The following is a 22,752-nucleotide window of genomic DNA, read 5'->3' on the forward strand; positions in this document are numbered from 1 at the left end:
TGGAGCCATGTAGTGGTGGGGGGAATGAAGTTGGGAGACATAGAGGCAGGTGGGTGATAGGTGGAAGCAGGTGAGGGGAGAAAAAGGGGGCAGATAGTCGGGCGAGAGTGGAGGCTGATGAGTTGGGACACAAAGGCTACAGGTGTTGGAATTTGATAGGCTAGGAAGGTGTTAATGGGAACCATTTGAAGATGATATGGGCAGATGGAACCAGCTGGGGGAGGAGATCCAGTGGGTGAAGTGCATGGGTAGTATGTGGATGGAACATTGAGGGGACCAAAATGGGTGATGGGGGACTTGAGGGGAGTGTGGGAAAGGGAACAAAAATGGGAGGACTGGGATGGATTGGAAGGAGAGAGGCAGGGGAATGTGGGGTAGGGGTTATCTGAAAATGGAAAATTCTGTGTTCTTTGGGTTGTAGACCACCCAGGTGGAACATGAGATGGTGTTCAAGGTCATGTTTGGCCTCGCTCTGGCAGTGGAGAAGACTGAGGGCAGACGGGTTGGTGTTAGATGGGAAAGGGAGTTGAAATGGCTTGCAATTGGGAGCTTTTGGATGGCCATTGTGGACAGAGCACCATCTGCCTCATCCTTTCCCGGTCCACCCTATCACCTATGGCCCCTGTATCGCCCCTCAACCTCTCCTCTTTATACTGGCTTTCAGTCCTGGTGCAGGGTCTTGATTGGAAATGTCAATAATTCCCTTCCCTCCACAGATGCTGTTCAACCTGGTAAATTCCTGCCAGCAGTTTGTTTTTTGTTGCATATTCTGCATCAGCTTTCCTGATTAACATCAATCTCAATGCTGTGAATATACCTTTACAAGCTATTGAAAACCTGTCGACTGTGAAGATTTTCTGTGGTGAACATATTTCCTGTTGTTGGGTTTTTGATAAACGCTCCATTATCAATACCTGTAATAGAATAATTATAAATGTAATGAGAAAAGTCTTAGAAGATAAAATCATAAAATGGGAAGACCCTACCTACCTATCATAACAAAGATTTGCACTCACGCAGGATATTTCATGACCTCTAAACGTCTCAGACCACTGCCGCCAATTAACTACTTCTGAAGTGTCCAGTGAATCATACACTACAAAAGACTATTCGGGCCCTTTGTCAACGCTAGTTTGTATGAAGACCTCACGAATTAGTTTCAAATGCTCTTTCCCCTGTGTTCCCAATTTTTAGTTTTGAGGTATATATCCAATTCCTTTTCAGTTCTACTAAATCTGCTTCCACCACCCTCCTATACATTGCAGTTTATAATTTAAAATGAACCCTCTTCATCCTCTAACTTTTTCTCAATTATTTTAAAACTGCTTATCTGGAAATTGACTATCCTGCCAGTGGGATCAATTTCCCCAAATTATTCATATAAAAACCCCTGATTATTTTGAGTACCAAATGAAGTTAATTTGGAGAACTTAAAAAGCCTAGCAAAGAATTCTTTGTAACATTTTAGGTTAATAGGACACTAATGTTGAGGGGGAGAACAGCTAGTATAAATGTTGCAATTTATAAATAATTACAGAGATAAAAAATATGACTGTTCCAATTTGCTTTATCAATGTCTACCTCATGTCTACCTCATTTTGACATAATTGCAGTTCCAGTCAGATCATTATAAATTGTGAACTTACATTTGAAATTTTCTACCAGGACTTGATCCTTGATGATAACATTTTATGGCTATCAGATATTGAGATGCCTGAATTATTATTTTATAGATTTTTTTTTAAGGATTATTTAGATCTGGAAGTAGATTTTTGGCTGTTCTCACACATGAGAAACTTCAGGAGAATGACTTAAAACCAAGCACTTGAAAGCTATTCTGCCAATTCTTCATGCAAGGGCAGCAGGGGAAAACCACCATCTGTAGATTTCCTTTCAAGTCTCGTGCCACCCTGGCTTGAAAATATATTGCCAGTCCTTCATCACCATTTGATCTAAATCCTGAGCACTGTGGGAGCATCTTCACCAGAAGGACTACATCAGCTCACCACCACTTACTTGGAAGCAATTGGAGATGCTCAGTAACTGCTGGCCTTCCTAGTGATGCCCTGATTCTTTGAATGAATATATTAAATTGTAGAGCTGGGTAACTAGAGAAAGCAATTTATACAAAGAGCATCCAGATGAAAGGAAATGAACATTTATGTGGCTGTGAATTATGCAATGATGTATACAGTATTTTTAGCTTGCATTTGATGGCAAATACCTGGCAGCTGACAGTTTAGAACCATAGAAAAATACAGCACAATACAGGCCCTTTAGCCCACCATGTTGTGCCGACCTTTAAACCACACCTAAGTCTATCTAACCCCTTCCTCCCACATATCCCCCTATTTTAAATTCCTCCATATGCTTATCTAACAATCTCTTGAACTTGACCAACATATCAGCCTCCACCACCACCCCAGGCAGCGCATTCCATGCACCAACCACTCTCTGGGTTAAAAACCTTCCTCTGATATCTCCCTTGAACTTATCGCCCATTACTTTAAAGCCATGCCCTCTTGTATTGAGCATTGGTGCCCTGGGAAAGAGGCGCTGGCTGTCCACTCTATCTATTCCTCTTAATATTTTGTATACCTCTATCATGTCTCCTCTCATCCTCCTTCTCTCCAAAGAGTAAAGCCCTAGTTCCCTTAGTCTCTCTTCATAATCCATACGCTCCAAACCAGGCAGCATCCTGGTAAATCTCCTCTGCACCCTTTCCAATGCTTCCACATCCTTCCTATAATGAGGTGACCAGAACTGGACACAGTACTCCAACTGTCGTCTAACCAGAGTTTTGTAGAGCTGCATCGTTACCTCACGGCTCTTAAACTCGATCCTATGACTTATGAAAGCCAACATCCAATAAGCTTTCTTAACTACCCTATCCACCTGTGAGGCAACTTTCAGTGATCTGTGGATATGAACCCCCAGATCCCTCTGCTCCTCCACACTACCCAGTATCCTGCCATTAACCTGTACTCCGCCTTTGGAGTTTGTCCTTCCAAAGTGTACCACCTCACACTTCTCCGGATTGAACTCCATCTGCAAGCTCTGACAGCCCTCCATACTATCCACAACACCACCTACCTTTGTGTCATCTGCAAACTTGCTAACCCACCCTTCCACCCCCTCATCCAAGTCATTAATAAATATCACGAGATATTAATTCTAAAGCCATACCACTTGTTTTGCTGATGGTTTTTAAAAAAAAAAATTAACAGTTTGCATCAGTGCTTCCTCACCAATCCTTAGTTGAATTGAATTGGTGGATTTTGGACACTTGTGCATGGTCTATAAGTTATTTGCTAATACCATTTCTTTATTAAGTTTGGCTCTGAAGGGGTTAGCACTGACGATCTTGCATGATGTTGTTGACAAACTATTTGATATTATAAAGGCATGATGCCAAAGTTTGATACTGTCTTTGTTCAAACAAGCATTCTGTTCCTGTGTGGATCCAAGTTAGCATTTAGGAGGAGGAACTGTTAGATTTTCTTGTTCCTTTGCTGGGGGCAATTTGCATAATTCCAGTTCCTATTTTATGCTAAAACAAACATCTGAGATGCTGGCACGTGCATACCATATTTTCGCTAAATTCTCTTACTTTAGCAGTTCTGTCTTTTGGACCAGGACATTGCAAATGACACTCCACTATTGAGAGGAGGGGGGAGAAAGTCACTCACTACAGACTTGTCAGTTTCTCTTAGTTACAGAGCAACTGAGCAAGAAAATGTGAATTGTGAAATGATCTAGAAATAATGATCTAGAAATTAAGTTCATAGTTATGTTTCTCGAAATATATTCTATTTAAGTTTTCCCTCAAAATATTCTATTTTATTGAACCTAAAATATTTCACTTATTAATACAATTAGCTATGCATAACTCCAACTTGTTGCCATCTGGTAGGAGTGAAGATGTTAGGAGAGCTGATTTCCCTTTTTTTGCCTTTTATCTGTACGTATAATCTGTTGTTGCTTTACGCAAGGCACAGTAAAGATTGAGGACTTGCTAATAACTACAGGTACATGCACGTCTTGATATTCTAATCTGCCAGATTCAAGGCAACTAAACTCAAGCTAAGAATCAGTCTATATATTGGAGTAACTATTTAATTTCTCAAGTTTAAAAATTAAAATTTGACCATGTAACAAGCCAACTTATTAATTTTCTTTCAGTTAGTGAAAAACCGCAGCAAATTGAAATGTGAGGAAGCCTCTTGATTTACCTAATGGGATAGCTGGCTGGTTTGGTTGCTGGATTAGTTGAGGAGCATGAGGAAAATTAGCTATGGTTGATTGGGAGAATACATGGAAAGGTATGACATGGAGAGGCAGTGGTTAGCATTTTTTTTTAAAAAAAGCACAACTTGCAAAAGAAAACGTTCCTTTTAGACACGAAACCTCAATAAGAAGTGATTCTGAATCTCTGGAACTTCAGATGACAGCTTGAGCATCCACCATCTCTAAATCCACCTCTTTCGAAACTTTGGAAACATTCGGTCCTTGGGATTTATCAGGTTTCAAACTCACCAGCACTATATTTTGACTAATCCGAGTCTTTCTGACTGATGAGAAATTAAGATGGTTTTAAATTCAAGGCAGAGGCTTATGGAGTTGCCAGAAATGCTAATGGCCTGAAGATTGGGAGCATTTTGAAACTAGCTAAGGGGGACCAAGAAATTGATAGATAAAGGCAAGATAAAATACAAGAGTAGACCTGATGAGAAACACAGAAGCTCTTGCAGTCTGTTTTGATAGCTACATCAGAAAGAAACTGCAGTAGAAAGTTTATAAATCCCCAAGGACCGGATGAGTTGCATTCCAGAGTTTTGTTGTTGATGTATTTAAAAGCACAAGAAACGATGATAGAGTCCACTTTGAAATTTCAGTTGATAACCAGATTTGGAGAGCAAGAAGTACTGTTGAGTGATTACAAAGAAGAATGTTTTTGTGATGTGTAATGGCAAGCACAAAGCATTTCCTTTCAATAACTTCCTGATAGTTTGATGGTGTACAGTGGTGTACAGGACAGATTTGGTGCATGGTGTTTAGTATTTGGCGTATGGTGCTCATTTTGTTAGCTGGAGGCACTATAGTTAGCTATAGTTCGCTAGGAGTGTATAATTTGAGAAAACTGCTGGAGCAGGAACTCAATAAGTTGGAACGTTCTTCCAGTTGTTGTGTACAACAGTTACTCTAATGACTGTTGGGAAGCCAGAAGTTGAGATCTGCTGGTACATAAAATTTAAATCTCAATCGGAACCCAAGGACTTGTTGTTTTGATAATTGTAGCCCAACCTGAACCCATGTAGTACATTTAGGTCCTGTTGAGTTCAGGTTGGGTGGCCAGGCTTGAGCTGGAGGGGAACTAAACTTCTGATACAAGTTATTCAGCTGGCAGTGTGCAAGATACCTTAAAATAATTTGGTTGATACTAATATTGCCTATATTCAGAAAAATATACTGTTCCCTTTTTATTTCAGTGTTGAAGCATCTCCAGCAGAATGTTGCAAACATGCAAAAATCTTGGAGGATACACAGTTTGTGGATGGTTACAAACAGCTGGGATTCCAAGAGACATTGTACGGTGAATTTTTAAGTCGGCTTAGAGAAAATCCAAGACTCGTCGCCTCGTGTCTAGTTGCAGGGGAGAAGCTTAATCATGAGAGCACCCACAGTGTCATCCTTACAGTGTTTACTGCCCTTTATGGTAACTGCATTATGCAGGAAGATGAGAGTTACCTTCTGCAAGTATTGCGTTACTTGATTGAGTTTGAACTGAAAGAAAGTGATAATCCACGGCGGTTGCTTCGAAAAGGTGCTTGTACTTTCAGCATTTTATTCAAACTTTTTTCAGAGGGGCTGTACTCTGCAAAGCTTTTTCTCACAGCAACCTTGCATGAACCAATAATGCTGCTGCTTGTTGAAGATGAGGATCACTTGGAAACTGACCCAAATAAGCTTATTGAAAGATTTACTCCAGCGCAACAGGAGAAACTTTTTGGGGAAAAGGGCACAGAGCAGTTCAGACGGAAGGTGCAGGAGATGGTAGAGAGTAATGAAGCAAAGCTGGTAGCTTTGGTGAACAAATTTATTGGATATCTCAAACAGAATACTTACTGTTTTCCACATAGCTTGCGTTGGATTGTATCACAAATGTATAAAACCTTATCTTGCATGGAGGGGCTGGATATTGGGGAGGTGAAGGCCATGTGCACAGATCTATTGCTTGCCTACTTCATTTGCCCTGCAATCGTGAATCCAGAACAGTATGGGATAATTTCTGATGCTCCAATTAATGAAGTGGCAAGATTTAATTTGATGCAGGTAAGATTATTTTCTGCTTTTTAAGTATATTGTCAAGATTTCTCAATTTTTACATCCTCAGTGATGAAACTGGAATTCAACCTCACTGGTTATCTTAAATCAAACAACCTTGGAGAATGCTTTGGATTACTCGTTAGCCTAAATCATGAAGGAAATGTTCTTTCTTTGCTTTGCCAATGATGTTCTCACCGGTGTGATTAAAATATGGTGTTATATTATGTCATCAATCCATAAAAGGGGCAGCACGTGCTCTCTTTTCCTCTTTCATATCAGATTGCTGATTGCTAGTCTTGTGGGGAACTTGCTTGATTATAGAAAAATTCTTTTACTTATTTGTTAAATATATATGATGTGGGTAATGTATTTTTGGTTTTTTTTGCACCCACTTGTCTATATATAACATTGCCTAGAATAGAATTTGGAATAGAATTTCTTGTGTAAGGTTATCCTAATCAAACATTAGGTCAGCATGTTCCCTCTGGTGACTCTAGTCTATTGCTATTTTAATTTTTTTTAACTCTTTATATTCATTGACTAAGCACTGTGTGGAGAATAGATAACCATTTGAAGGGAAAGTGAGCAGGAATATCAAACATGGTTGTTTCAGGCTTAATATTGAGAACACTGCTAAACTTCAGAAAGCTGTAAACCCAAAACTGCCAAAAAGATTTACTTTGACAAAAATAAAAGCAAAATAAAACAAAGAAATTGAAGCAGTCTGTTGTGCAGGGCAATTTTTTTTTACTGTACTGCTTGACTTATTAGTGTTTTTGATCTAATTTTTGCTGCATTGGTATAAGATGAAGACATACAATCAGACATGAGTTTGTACATTAGTAATGCATGAACTTGCATTGCATTTAATGTTACACAACAGTTTCACTAATGATTCCTATACCAGCAGTCACTTCACCATAGAGAGGAACTTAAGTGATTACCCACCAGTTTAACTGGTGTTACTATGGATATGTGTCTCTTTTTCCTACAAAACTCAAGTAAATTACACAATTCTGTTAGTCTGGTTTCGTTCTATTTAAGTTTGTAACCATGATGTTTGCCGATCTGTTTTTACTGATGGATATTTTTGATGGTTATTGTTACTTGTTCTCGTGGGTGAGTGTGTCTATACCCCTGCAATGTATTGATAAAGTATAAAGGAAATGGGATCAGGCATATATAAAATGACTCTCAACAGTGCTAACCAGTTTTCTACCTTGCCCATTTCTCTTAACCTTCTATCAATACCACTTTTTTGATATATCTTGAATCTTCTATGGCACAATTTTCTATACTTAATTTCCCCTCTGAGCTTCCAGCCTGTGCTCACCAGCCCCAATATCATTACCAAATGTTGTAAGGAAACTTAAAGAAAACACTTGGTTTCATCATTCTGTGACCTTCACATTGCATAGCACTTATACTGATTATTATTCTTTGGGAAAACCATGAACTGATTGCTTGTGGAAAAAATGTCAGGGATTTGAGTTTTTTAAGGAAGTGATGAAGGTGATTTGAGTCTAGGGCAGTGGATGTTTTCGACATGGACTTTAGTAAAGCATTTGACATGGTCTCTCATGGTCGACTGGTCCAGAAGATTAATTAACAGGGGATCCATGAGTTGGTTAATTGGACCCAAAATTGGCTTGGTCATAGAAGACAAGTTAGTGGAGTGTTTGTCTTGAAGACAAGGAGTGTTTTTCTGACTGGTCTTTGAGCAGTGGTGTCCTGAAAGGATCAGTGCTGAGACCTCTGTTTATAATATAAATGATTTGGATGAAAATGTAGGTGGTTGGTTAGCAAGTTTGACATGACAGTTGTTGTGGATAGTGAGAAAGGTTGTCGAAACGTACAGCTTGGTATAGATTCATTGGAAAATTGAATGGAGAAATGGAGTTCAATCTGGACAAGTGTGATGCATTTTGAGAAGCAGGAGGAAAGTATACAGTAAATAACAGGAGCATTGATTCAAGTTGGGGAGTCATGTTGCAGTTGTATAAAACTTTTTGGTTCGGCCACATTTGGAATACTGTGTACAGTTCTGGTGGCCGCATTACGGGAAGGATGTGGAGGCTTTGGAGAGGGTGCAGAGGTTCACCAGGATGCTGTTTGGATTAGAGTATCAGCTGTAAGGAGAGGCTGGAGAAACTTGGATTGTTTCTCTGGAATGTCAGAGGCTGAGGATCAACCTGATAGAAGTGTATAAAAATTATGAGAGAGAGGTTGGATAGATGATCTTTTTTCCAGGGTGGAAATGTCAAATATCTGAGGGCAGAGGTTTAAGATGAGGGAGGAAGTTTAAAGGAGAATTGCAAGGCAAGTTTTTATGAGAAAGAATGTTAGGTGCCTGGAATGTGTTGCCAGGGGAGGTGGTGGAAGCAGTTCCAGTAGGAACATTTAACTGGCATTTAGACAGATGTGAACAGGCAGGGAGTTGAGGGATATGGATCATGTGCAGGCAGATGGGATTATTTCCGATATGTGGTTGGTGCAGACCTCTTGGGCCAAAGGGCCTGTTCCTGTGACGTACTATTCCATGATTGTAGAAAGGTAGTTTTGCCTGTGGTTTCTTGCTATAATATTATGCAATGCACTTTTTAACAATTGCTATTTGGCTCTTTTTATTTTCCCCCACATACAGTTTGCTGTGCTCTGTGTGGGGCTCTTATTGCCAGGAATGTTGTGATAAAGGCTTCAGCCTCATGATACGTTACACAAGAGGATGTTGGTATCACTTCTGTCATTGAATGGGGTTCTGTTCAGTGTTTTTCATGTTTCTCAGAACTAGACGTGCTGACATCTGATGGTACTGCACAACAAACTCTCAGAAAATAACATGTTGCATCATACCTTTTAAGATTGAGCCTGTAAAGGAATGCTAACACCTTGAGCTGGAACAGTACCATGCTGTGCTCCCTATTTAGGCACATAAAAAGGGAATTGAGCAAAATACAGTCATCTCTATCTTTGAAGCTAGTACAAAGAGGAAGCTTTACAGCAATAGCTAACTGATTCAGATAGGAACAATATGCTTTCACTTAAAGAAGAAGCTACAAATTCTGGGAATCTGCAATAAAAACAGAAAATGATAGTCATTTTGCAGAGGAAAGACAAGTTCACATTTGAATTGGAACCTTCAGAACTAAACTGAAAAATATCACCATTTAGTGGTAAGGAAAGAAAATTCCTTACCACAGTAAGGAAGTTAATGAGGTTAATGCCTGCAAGTATATTAGAAGGTCATTCTTGGACATAAGATTATTCCATTGAGCCAAAAACTCTATAAAAAGGAAGAAAAGATTGTGCAAATCAAGTGCAACGTTCCTTTTCCCCACCAAGAAAAATGTGGGAAATTGGAAGGGAAATTAAAAAGAGCTAATGCTGCACATACCAGTAAGATGAAATCTGAAATATTGGAGAGAAATAAAGGATATGAGTCCTTTAAGGAGTAAAAGAAAAATGGGTCAACGCTAGGAGACACACTGATTTGAGTGTTAATATTAGAGTATTTTGTTTCTTTGATCTCAGTCTTTTTGACTCTTGACGATTTTCATTCTAAGGGTTGCACAGATTTCATTTTTGAGGACCTATTTTAGCCTCAAATATCATGAATAAAATTTAAAATAAACATCAAAATAAGACAGACAATTTTCTATTCTTGTCATAACAGTGAATGATAAAATATCTATAACATAATGATAATAAAGCAGCTGTACTGCATTGCACTTGAGCTAATTCATTCAGAAGGTCAGATTCCTGATCCCTGACTGCCATGCACCAAGCTGAAGCTGAAAGCATCTGGAGATGATGCACTCTCTAATATAATTGTCAGTATAAAAATTTCCAATTTCTTTACAACATAAAGCTAAACAACATTATCATCTTAAAGCAAACTGTAGAACAAAGAGAGAAGCCACAAAGTAATATCTAATAATCTACTTATTTTGCCATGGTAGTCTCCAACCTGACGGCCTCAACATTTCTCTAACTTCCGGTACCACCCTCCCATTTTCCCTCATTCCTGTGGCCCCCTCTTTCCCTTCTCCTGCCCTCGTGACCTGCCCATCTATTCCCCACCTTCTTCCCCTTTTTTCAAAGGTCTACTGTCCTCTCCTACCAGATTCTTCCTTCAGCCCTTTGCCTCTTCTACCTATCACTTCTCAGCTTCTTACATCATTCTTTTTCATCCCCCTTCCCTCTCCCACCTACCTTACGCCGCCCCCGCCACCCCCCCCCCCCCAAAAAAAACCTGGACTCGCCTATCAACTGCCAGCATGTGCTCCTCCCTCTCCTGACCTTCTTATTTTGGCTTCTGCCCTCTTCCTTTCCAGTCCTGATGAAGGGGTCTCAACACAAAACATTGACTGTTTATTTCCCTCCATAGATGCTGCCTGACCTGCTGAGTTCCTCCAGCATTTTGTCTGTTGTTATAGACTTTGATCAAGTTTCTTTTGGGTTTAGTATTGTGCCATGTTTGAAGTGATCTTCAGTTGGTATTCATTTTGTTCCTAAACTCTTGATTTGGATCACTTGGAAACTCTAGTTTTGATTGTTCAAATATAACAAAAGAAATACTTTCTCTTTTAAATACATGAAAATTAGTAAAGCACCTCTGCAAGTGTGTTTTTGAACAATGGGTATTTTTTAACCTTTTTTTTGTAATTCACAATGTTCGGTTTAGCCTCTGAATGATGATTATCACTATACAAAACTAACAACAGAACTATGTAAAATTAAACTTTCACCATGTTATCTTTTTGCTTTTGTTCATCTAACATTTGACTGCGTTCAAATGTAAACATTGTTATATGGGAGTATTGTCCATTGTCAAAATAAGTGAGAACATTTCCACAGATGCTGTTTGGTTGAATTCTTCCAGTCTTTTCTGGTTCGGGTTACAGTGTCTGCAGTTTTATTTATTTTCCACTTCTAAAATTCCTTGCTCTTGATCTTAATTTGCTCCCACTACAGTTGTACTCAGCTACTGGATTGCAAATGCTTACAATTCCAACAGGAGTTTACGTTCTCAAATACCTTTTCCATGTAGAAAGACCAAATCTTTAACTGAATGAAGATGAAATTTAAAACAAAAAAGGCATTCCCTTTATTGATTTATAACACTTCTAGTGACGTGCTAAGCATTGCAATACATTGGCTTTTGAGAAGGATCATGGATGATTCTGTTTTATTTTCTGAACAGCAGGCAGACAGATTTGGGTTGAGGTACTTAAAAAAAACAAGTACACAATAAGAACATTAGAACACAAGATGAAGAGTTAAGAGTAACCCAAAGATGCTTTTTGAGCCTGATGCACCATTGGACAATGGCATGGCTGACCTCCTTCCTCAACTGAACATTATCACCTGATATCCATAATTAATTTTTACTCCACTGATTTCAAATTATAACTTAAATCTCCAGTATAATCAATGATTGAGCATCAGCAGCCCTCTGGGAAACAGAACACTAAAAATTCACAAACCTCTGAAGAAATTCATTTGGAGCTCAGTCCTAAATCTTTGTCGTCTTAATTCTGAAACTCCATACATTTCTAGATTCTGCAGGCAAGGAAAACAACTGCTTGGTATTAGCCTGATCAAAATCTTGTATCTTTCATTGAAATTACTTATCGTTCAAAACTGCAGGGAGCATTGGTTCACTTGATCTTCCTAAAATGGCCTTCTCATCCCAGAATCATGCTGGTAAGATTCTCCTAGCCAAGGAGATACTGCAATAATTTTTTTTTGACTAGGAGACACCATAAAACTAAAACTGCACACAATACTCCAAATGAGGTCTTACCATGTTAACCTGAAAATTACCAGTTTATTCCTATTCTGTCCATAAACCAAGCCTCTCTCCATGCATCCATCAAGCTTTTAACTTGTGTAACAGCTTTTTATATGACACCTCATCATATGTTGTATTTTTTTGCAGTTGATAACTTGCTGGGATAGCAAGATAAGGTGGTTCTTTTTATCTCTTTAGATTCAGTAGCAAAAGGCTTTGTTTCTTGACTGGCTAATAATTTGGGGATTTTCTCTATTCTTTCTACTGAAAACTGGGTTTACAGTTGCCAGAAGTTGCTCATTGGTGGGATCAAATGTCTGGTTATGATTCAGAATTGTTAAATCCATTGTGAAGTGCTGAAGGCTGTCAAATGCCCAATTGAAAGACAAGGCCCTGTTTTCCAAGCCTCTGTAGACCATCTGGGACAATGAAGTGGGCTGAAGTCAGAGAGAGAGAGAGAGAGAGAGGGACAAAGGATTAAAATTGCCAATGCTTGGAGTCTCAGTTCACCTCTCATGACCACAATCACCCAACCAGTTTTTGGTTTCCTCAGTGTAGGGGGTATTGAAGCAAAGGAGGATTTAGGGAGAAGAATCCCTGTAATTTGCCCTGATTAGAAATATAGATTATTCTAATAAAAAGACCTTGAGCCTAGAATCTGTGGTTTTTCTGTCTATAGATACTACCTGACTGACTGAGAGGATTTTTTAAATTTTAAATATAGTTTTGTTAATTTGGGATTTTTAAAGGTGTTTTTAGGATTCTGAAATGATGAGATAAGATAGGAAAGCACCAGTCTGCCCAGTGACTGAAAGAATGGAAGAGATTAAGGACACACAGCAGGTGTGGATTTTTTATAAATGAAAAAAAATTCTGAGATTATTGAATGTGAGCAGAAATAAGGTGAGACCACTCGGCCCTTTGTTCGTCCTCATCCTCTGGTCACCTTAATAGGTACAAATTTATTAACTTCTGTCTTGATTATACAGCAGCTGAGGCTGCACTGCCTCTTGGCTAGAAAATTTTTAAGATTCACTGATCTCTAGGGTGTGAATACACGAACAGTGAAGATGATTAGTAACCATATCCACCTTCAAGAAAGGATAGATAGATGATTGATGGATAGAAATAAAGAACCTTGGAAATTGATGGTACTGAAAGGGGTCCTTTGGCCTACCATGTCCATGATAGTCAAGGCAAAAGAATAACAATCACACTTAATCCACATGGTTCTTGGACTATGGCCTATTAGATCCAGTCAGGGTTTCTGCCTCCACTGTTCTTTCTGGGAGTGAGTTCCAGGTAGCCACCACTCAATGGATGGTGAAAAAAAATTCTGCTTAACTTTTCCACTAATCATTTTACAACATCAATCAATCTATGCTGTGCTGGTTATTGGTATCCTTGCAATGGGGGGCTGAATTGCCATTGGGACTACTGCTTGTGAATGAATTCCACCAAAACAGCAATGTTGATTTCTTTGTACTTTGTCATTGCAAAATGTAATATCTTCCATTGAACATGTATGGAATAAGCTAAAGAGAGTTTTGTGTCTGAAGCATGCAAAATTTCTGATTTTTGTTTTAGGTGGGCCAACTCTTACAGCAGTTAGCAATGACAGGAAGCGAGGAAGCAGATCCACGAATGAAGAACAGCCTTTGCAAATTTGATAAAGTAAGCTATCAGGATGGCACTGAGATTTAATGGGTAAAAGATGCAAGACAGGAGTGATTTTAACATACTGTAAAACTGTTACAGGGAAGCTGAACTGAGTGGTTCAAGATCACGTTTTGATTTATTTACCCAAAATTGTTTAATGTTTTATTTTTCTGCCTTGTCTATAAAGTACTGCATACATTTAATCTAATAACTGAAAGAAAAGGGAATTGTGTATTTTGATTTCGGAGGTTTTAAGTAATGGAGTACTTTTTTTTTACATTCATCGTGATCTCTGTGGTGACTGGTGAGTGAGCTGGAAAGATGTTAAATCATTTCGGATTGTCACGTTTGGTGATAATCTACACCAGTGAAATGTTTACTGGATTTGGGTGGAGACAGATTTGATAAGAGCAGGTGGTACGTCTTTTATAATAAATCTTAGAAATACTTGATGCCTGTAAAAATGTATTTGAGCAAGCAACATGATTTTTGACAGGTATTGAAAATTATTATTATATGCAAAGTAACGTAGCACCTTGAGACTGATGTGGAGTGGTTACTGAGACTTAATGGCAGTGTTTTCCATAATTGTATTTGGAACTAGTTGAAGATTTTTGATAAGTAATCAATAAGCAAGAAAAATCTTGAGAGAGCCAAGATAGGAAGCACTAGATCTAGGTGGCTATGAGGCAGGGAAGGCAAGACAATGTGGAATTGAGGATATAAGTTGAAGCTAGTGTAGAGACGGACTGCATTAGTCACCAAAGAAGGGGAAAAAGTTTGCAATTTCAATTAGCTGTGCCAGAGCAAGAAAATTACCTTACCATGTCATCCACCCACTGGGTCATGAACATTTTATTTAGTTGCCAATTTAACACTTATGTTTCTGATCACATTTACCAGATTTTGTTTGTATTATTATAGGGCAGTTACTACTACTGTAAAAGAGCATTGCAGATAAGTAACTTCTTAGCAAATTTCAAGTCCTAATATATGCATAAGAATCTTGGAGATCCCCTCATTTACTCGATTAGAATTTGTTGAGTGCAGATTTGGATATTGAAGACTGCATGGAATTCATTACTTCCATCTTAGTTAGAAGATGCTACCAGCAATCCCAAAAAATAAAGATCTTCCGTTAAGTTACCTGTGCGTGACCATATCCAATTCCATAATTGATTGTGTTCCTTAGGCAAACTGTTCCTACTACTAATAATTACCACTGGTAAAGTTAAGGTGCAAATGACAGCAAATGTGCTTGTATTCTGAGACCCATCTCAACTCTGAATCTGTAAAATCTATTATAGCTCCAGCAATTTGTTTAATTTTTTTTCCACTTTTCCTCTAGTCAGATAATACTGTCAATGAATTAGAATACTATATTTTGGACAGTGATGTTCTACTTCACTGGCCTAGGATCAAGTCCAGCCAAGGCAGATCAGGTGAAAGGCTTTCTTGTATATGAAATTGTTAAATCTAATTTTAGTTCTTAATAGTTGTGAGCTTGGGGAACATTAATTCATTTTTTTTGTTGGCACCTGCCCAGATGAATTGCAAAGTAGTGCATTCTCCAGAGAATGAGGCAAATCAAATTGAAAAAAGTTCTTGGAGCAGCATAGATAGAATCGTGGAAGCTAGTTATGCATGAGGCTTTACCCCGGATATTGTAGATATATTAAATAAGACACTCTGAGAAATTGGCATAATGTAGCTGGGGTAACCATCCTTCCCCGCCAAAGTAAAACTATGACCATATCTACCACACAATTAAAATTACATAAGCCAAAATGAAATCATTATTATTCTTTTGGATTAACAAAGTTGCTAGCTATATCTCCTTGAGGAGGCAGAACCAGCTTTAGCCACAAGATTGTATCCGATTGAAACATGGAACACGAGAACAAATTGTTAAACTAGTAAAGGACAGATGTCATTTTAATATTTCATATCGTGGGATGGAAGTACAGCACCACAACTTCCAGAGCTGTGCAAGGGATTTTCCCCAAAAGGACTGATCAAAGCAGAGGGAAAGAACTGCTTTACTGTTAAAGTGCTTAAAGTCAGTATCATGTGGTTTCACTTGTTTAGTCAATTTTCCAAATCTTTTACTTGATAAAGGAAGCTGTTCAAACAGTTTGTAGAATTGAATCCCACATAAGACTCATTTAAACTAGCTCCCAGCAGTCACTTAAAGGTGATCACAAGAATGCTTTAAAAGGGAACTATAGAATAACCTTGTCCTACATGACAGTCGTTAATGCAGGAAAATCTCAAATTCTGCTCAGCAGCCACTGGACTATTAATGTTGCAGCATGGTATAAAACAGCAAAATGGCATTCACACAAATGTGCCAATAGTAAAACGTGCAGATTGTTCGTTGCTGGAGAATGTGATTTGCTTTAGATCTCCAAGAATATGAAGTATTCTGATTCATCTTTTGCAGAGTTGTGTTGCAGCTTTCTTAGATGCCATTATTGGAGGCCGTACTGTGGAAACACCTCCCATGTCCTCAGTGAACTTACTGGAAGGGCTCAGCAGAACTGTGGTCTACATGACACACAATCAACTTTTGAACTTGGTAAGCTCGTCTTTTACTTATTTTCTTTTGTATGTGGCCAATATTGTGGGCAAGATTTGTAATTCACTTTTAAAAAGATGTGACAAGATGACAGATGATTTCATGATGGCAGTCTGGTAGTATGTAGATTTGTAACATATGTAGTCTTTTGCAAAAACTAGATTTTGCAATTTTTCCAACCATTTCATTTTCATGGTGTGCTTATTTCATCTGTGCTGCATGTATAACTAAAAGACACCACCTGAATTAACTGAGGCATTTTCACCTTTTAAAGAACTGTATTTTGATAATGTGATATTATGCAAGAAAATTTTTTTCTCTACGAATGGACCTCTGGAAATTTTGTACCAGTCGTATTCAGAATTGCAGGGTTTGTTTTCACCTTTGCTTTGGGCTGTGTTCCCTTTTTTCTGCATTTTTGTTTTGCTTATACCATTTACACTTGGATTCATTCTCTTAGATGACAGGTAGATGCGTACATTTTCCTATTTTCCAACAGACTTGTTTGCTATTGGTCATTAGGGATTTTACCCTGCCATGTATCTTGCAATGCTTTCACTTCTTGCCAAAGACATTGTAACAGTAGTTGACCTGTTGCAGAACAAAAGGGCTCATAGCTGAATCCATTTTTGGTGTGCACCTGTGTAGTTTACTATGCTCACTAATACAAAACCTCTGTTACTCCTATTTGGCATTAATTAGAAAACTGCTCATTTATGGATGCATATTTTTATTGCACCAGCAAAACCATAACACCAGTACCTCTTTATGGCTTTGTTCACCTGTGACCCAATTCCTTTTCAACAAAACAAGCTTCATGATTTCAGCCCACTGCTGCCCCATGTGGATTTGTGTCCCCCTACATTTTATTTTGTTTGTTTGCAAGAATTTGAATGTAGGAAGGGACAGGTGTGGATTTAATCTGGCTTCCTGGCATTCCTATGGTCTGCATAGATGACACGTTTTATTTATACAGTCTAATACATGATGAAATTCAGAATTGTATTGGCAGGCAGCCATGGTCAACACTGCCTGCAGACATGACTGGAGCTGAGCAAAGCAGTTAAATGAAGATGTGATCATCAGCCTCTGAAGGGTGACTTTAAATTTAGAACTTATCATGTATGCCTGCATACTTGCTGGTTGTGGTGGAAAGGAGGGAAAAAGAATACAAGGGTTTGTTGAAGGGGTTGGAAGATAATCATGTTGGTTGTAAAAGTTAACACGGATTAAGTGGACAATGTAATATGATTGCAAGCAATGTATTTTGTACAATTCTGAAGTTTAAATGAGACTGGCAGCAGTTTCAAAGTGTAAAGAAATGGTAATTGAGTTGACAGTAATTGTACAGATAAAGTACTTTAAAAATAGTTTCAGAATTTTGGAGCAATATCTGCTGATAATTCAGGAGTGACATTTTATTCATACCTGCCTTTGTTTTTATTCGATCACATTTGGAGTGATGCTTTGGAGAAGGTACACACTCTTCTGGAGGCTGGCATTGGAAGGCTTTAGTAATTGGACTTGTTTATACATTTATCCTGCTGACATACAAGATTGACAGGAGTGGGGATAAACTGTTGTGTGTTATCTTGAGTCAGAAGCCAATGTGGCATAAGAAACATCAAACAAAAGTAGTCTGGTGGTGAAAAGCTAAGAAAGATATAATCTTGCTTGCAAACTTTTCTTCAAAGTTTATATTGAAGTTTCTTTTAACTGGAGAATCCTAAAAAGGTTTGCAATTGCATTAGTTTTCATTGGCTAAAATTAAGCTGTGCATTTTTAATTTGTACATAGGTTACTTTTGCAAGGCATGTAATGCCAGGGGAGTTGCTGAGAGAAGAGGACAGAATGGCTCTGGAGAATCTTATCATTAATGTTCCACATCACAGAACAGGGAAGAGCAATAGTCTTGAGCTGACTCCCTCCAGTACACCCCAGCTGTCTCCTGCGACTACTCCAGCCAATAAAAAAAATCGACTGCAAATAGGTAGGATACGCAGCTGCTTTAGTTAATTCTACCAGGGTGCAGCAGTCATTTTGGCGGGGGGGGGGGGGGGGGGGGGACAATTTTAAAACTAAATTAAAATGAAAAGTGAATTAAATGTTCTGATTATTTATATTTTTACTGTAGTTTGAATCATCGTTTCTCTAGGATTTTATAGAATATTTAATTTTTGTGAATAAAAGCTAAACTGCAAGGTACTTTGTGTTCTTCATGAGTTCCTGAGACTAACGCATCTAATTGTCAAAGTAAAGTTCATGTGACAATTCAACTATGTATTGTTAATGTGATTCCTTTTTCAGTCTCTGGAAATGGGTCTACAACTCTTGTTATGCTTGATACTGTGTTATTTACCCACTTATACAAATAACTCCCACTTCTGATTACATCTTTGCAATTAAAATGAAACCGTTTGGCACAGAGTTCTTGCAATCATTGTGCAACAATGTTCATTTTAGGTTGCTGGATCTTTGCTTTGCATAACCAATGTGTACATAAATGATTTTTGTTTTCATTCACTCTTCCTAATGAAGGTGATTTACCAATAAGGCTGGAGAGCAGTTTGACCTAGGCTAAGAAGTATTTGTGGTGCTTTGACTGTAAAGAAATGCATTACTTTTGTTTGTTGATACATATTTGCTCAACTGTCCTAAGTTGTTTGAAGCAAGCAAATTTATGTACTTTGGCTGCAATATTTATTTCAATTTATTGAAACAATGGTTAATTATCCTTAAATTACCCTTTAATACACAATCTAATTCCAAATCCACCCCACCTCCCTCTCCAGGTAGGTTGTCTTGCCTTTCTAGGTTAAAGGGACTTTTTATTTAACAAGAGTTGCCATGAAAGCTATCCAGCACCTCATCCAAGTGGTTATTATGCATCAGCTTAGACGGTGAGTGTTCACATTCCTTTAAGGTCTGCACAGCTGAGCCTGATTTTATTTCACCAAATAATCATTCTTCTGATCTGTAGGACACTGACAAGATCACCATTTATTGCACCAGATTCATTGCCCTGACTACTATCTTGGAGAGCAGTTGAAGTACCAATCGCACTTGCATGCTGTTGGATTCACATGTACACCATACTAAGTATGGGAGGTTTACCTGGCAATAGAAATCCTGTAGATCAGGCTTTTAATGCCAATACAATAACTTGAATATCATTGCTTCATTTTTTTTTATTGCTTTAATATAAAACAATTAAGTTCTTAACGCAGGATTGTTATCTTTAATCTAGCAAACAGTTTGACTGAATTCTTGTTTGGTGGACTTGGTATTCAGGACTTTGGATTGCTGGTTCAGTAACAGGCATATTAGAATGCTGTTTAATTTCCAGTGAGAGTTTGTGGCTAGTGATTGAGAGTGGCTACACAGCCTGACTGAGAAAATTAGTGTTAAGCTGCTAATTTAAGCTAAATCAGCACAGTTCAATAATCAATCTTTTTTTTTGTTTCATTGAATACATCTAATAGGAAATTAACATCTTTTATCGTTTTTAAAGTTCAATCTGTATTAAGTCTTGGGAATTGTATCAGCTGAAACAAAACTTTACTTCGAAATCATATTGGTATCGACTAATAATCTGTTTTGCCAAATTTTCAATCCACTTCCAGTTCTGTGGAATATAGCTTTGGACATTTCATCCAATTAAGACATAATCCTAACAAAAATAGAAGCGTATTTGAAAATGTATTTGGTCCTTTTGACTTTTGTAAGAATTGCGTTAACTTATTGATGGCAATGTCCATTTGGAGTAAAATTCCTTACCTTATTGTGAATGCTAAGTTGCTGCCTGATTCCATCATTCACGAATTGGAGCTTCATAATCAGTATCACTGCTGTGCAGACTTCTATGTTTGTTAACTGCAGCATACTATCTTATTCACTTGAAATGAACCATATTTTCCTTTGTCTGGACAAAGAGCCATAACACTACTTTTCTACCTTTTTGATGTGGTAAATCCCATGGTTTTCAGGGTCTTAGAGGTTGACGCTGGTTTGGTGTGTTGTTGTAGCTGAGCCTTCAAAGATTGGGAAAAGTACTCAGTTTGGGGAATGTTCAGAGCCTTCTGTCTTGTAAATAATAAATTGTAATATTTATAGTTTGTGTTTATGTGCAACATGAAAGTATGGGCAAGAGGGAAAAACTTGTTCTGATTTTTAATGGGGTTATTAATCTGTATGTGGTTTCTGTTTCTTTAATGCTGCCCATACCCAGGACAACAATTAGCATCCATTACTGCCTGGGATACTTCAGCTACAAATCTGACTGCTCACATTCCTCTTGTAGCTCCTTTTGGTGGGTAACACTTCCATAAATAGAAGATTCCGGAAATACTACATTTTTGCCACCAAGTCAAGGATGATTAAAACTTCCCTGTTAGAATTGTTGAAATGAATGTTTGATAGTTCCTTTTTAATTGTATCTGCTGCAGCATAGAGAATGTACCGACCACTTTCTGAATGCAGCAGAAGTAGAACTCAGTTTAAATTCCTGGGCACAGAGTGATGATCTGTTTCATCAATCGTAATCCAACTTGACAGTGAATTAGACTTAATATATTGGATGTTGATTCTTGACATTCATCCAGTAAACTTTATTTTCAAACGTTGCCCAGCAATTCTTTCCTTTCAGGAGATTTTACACTTGATTCAGTCTGTGAAGTGACATTCAATATTTCATATGCAGCATTAAAATTAAAAGGTACTCCAAATGATGGTTATTGAACTATAATGAATTTAAATATTGTTTAATGCAATGTGCATCTCACACCAAGGAGCCTCAGACTGAAGTCCATGAGGTTTTGGGTGCAAGCAACCCAGGTGTCATACGTGGTACAAAGGAAGATCTCTGGTCCAGGTTAACCATCCCCACCCTTTCTATTACTTTTTGTTAGCTCAGTGATCCTCTCTGCATCGAAGGTTGAAATGAAGAAACTGGCTGAACATGATTCCATTTCCATTCATGATAGCTCAAAGACTGTCTTGCACATGTGAAAACCTCCACCTTTTTCTTCATTTAAAAAAAACAGGGTTGCTCTAACTCAATTGTGTTGTGGAGGGGAATACCACATAATAACCATCTGTAATTTTAATTGGAAATTACCACTACATTGAATGTTTTCACAGATTATGTGTTTGCACAGTTAACGGATCTACACATTATTGAAATAACAAAGAAATTGTAAAGGAATATTTTAACTATTTTAAGAGAGGTGACCAAACAGATGGCTTTACCTGAGCATGTATTTGCAGCACAGAAACCAACCATTTAGCTCAATGGCTTTTGTTATTTTTTTTCTCCACATGAGCCACAACTAACTCCATCATTGTCCTATAATTCTTTTGGGTTTTAAATGTATCTATTATTTACATTATCTAAAATTAATAGTAGTGACCTGCATTCTATCAGGTTCTGGGTAGAGAGGTTTCTCTTGAATGTCCAGCTGAATTTAAAAGTGACCACCTTGTGTTCATGATCCAGTTCTGGTATGGGAAGGTTCTGATCTTTCCCGTTTAAAGGAAAACGTTTTCCTCAAATCCACCCCGTCAAACCCTTTTACAGTCTTAGACTTCAGTCTGTTTTTATGCTGCAGCTAATGAAGGAATTTATTGCTCGTTCTTAGCTGCCCTGGACCTAAAGCTGAGGAAGGTCTTTACCTTATTGCAGTCCTTGCAATGTCTAGGCTCATGCCCAACAATTGTGGAATTATAGTTTACTTGGACAAGGTCGGTAACTATCTGCAATGGTATTGACCTAGTGGGTTTTCATGCTTGCCTTTCCTTGTGCACAAGATTGAGATGTTTTTAGGTGCAATTTATTTCAATTAAATCTGTCTGCAACCCAGGAAATTGAAATAAAATTGAAAAGTAAATTGATGTTTTGCAGCTGGAAGAAATAGAACGCGGACAAACGAAGCAAAGGAACACTTGGAACATGAAAATGCAATACAAGAGACCTTGCAGGAGGTGCAGCCTGAAGAAGTATTGGTCATTTCACTGGGCATTGCTTCACAGATGACACCAGGGATGATGTCTGAAAATGAGGTACAGTCCTAAGCTATGCAGATCATAAGAACTTTGTGTTCCAAGAACTGCCTTTTTTTTAACAGATGAAATTAGTGGGTCATGGGCCAGCATTGTGAAACAACCAGCAACTATTTTACATAATTTAAAAAAGAGCATTAACGATTGAAGAATCTACCCACCACCCCAATCGCTCATCAGCATTCCACCCCAGCTAATGGTTTGAGATGCACATGACTGATTTTTAAATGTATTCATAAGGGTTCAAAAACTTTAGAAGGATCAATTCTGATTTGTGGACTAGATTTACAACCTACTCTCCATACTTTTTTGGCTGTCACTCTGTTAACTGTTCTTC

The 22,752-nt window shown here is 38.1% G+C and overlaps 1 protein-coding gene across 8 annotated transcripts in view; it reads left to right on the forward strand.

Moving 5' to 3' along the window:
* The window catches only part of gapvd1 (GTPase activating protein and VPS9 domains 1), a 92,022-nt gene that overhangs the window by 20,644 nt on the left and 48,626 nt on the right, over positions 1–22,752 (forward strand). For 5 of the 8 annotated variants that reach the window (XM_052036831.1, XM_052036834.1, XM_052036836.1 and 2 more), the window contains 6 exons: positions 5,490–6,333; positions 13,709–13,795; positions 16,224–16,358; positions 18,156–18,348; positions 20,587–20,667; positions 22,258–22,415. In XM_052036831.1, the coding sequence (XP_051892791.1) occupies positions 5,490–6,333; positions 13,709–13,795; positions 16,224–16,358; positions 18,156–18,348; positions 20,587–20,667; positions 22,258–22,415 (1,498 nt within the window). The remainder of the gene's footprint in view (positions 1–5,489; positions 6,334–13,708; positions 13,796–16,223; positions 16,359–18,155; positions 18,349–20,586; positions 20,668–22,257; positions 22,416–22,752) is intronic. The other 3 variants (XM_052036837.1, XM_052036835.1, XM_052036838.1) reach the window with 1 other exon arrangement.

The sequence above is a fragment of the Pristis pectinata genome, chromosome 23 (genome assembly GCF_009764475.1).
Source record: "Pristis pectinata isolate sPriPec2 chromosome 23, sPriPec2.1.pri, whole genome shotgun sequence".
Classification (NCBI taxonomy): Eukaryota; Metazoa; Chordata; class Chondrichthyes; order Rhinopristiformes; family Pristidae; genus Pristis; species Pristis pectinata.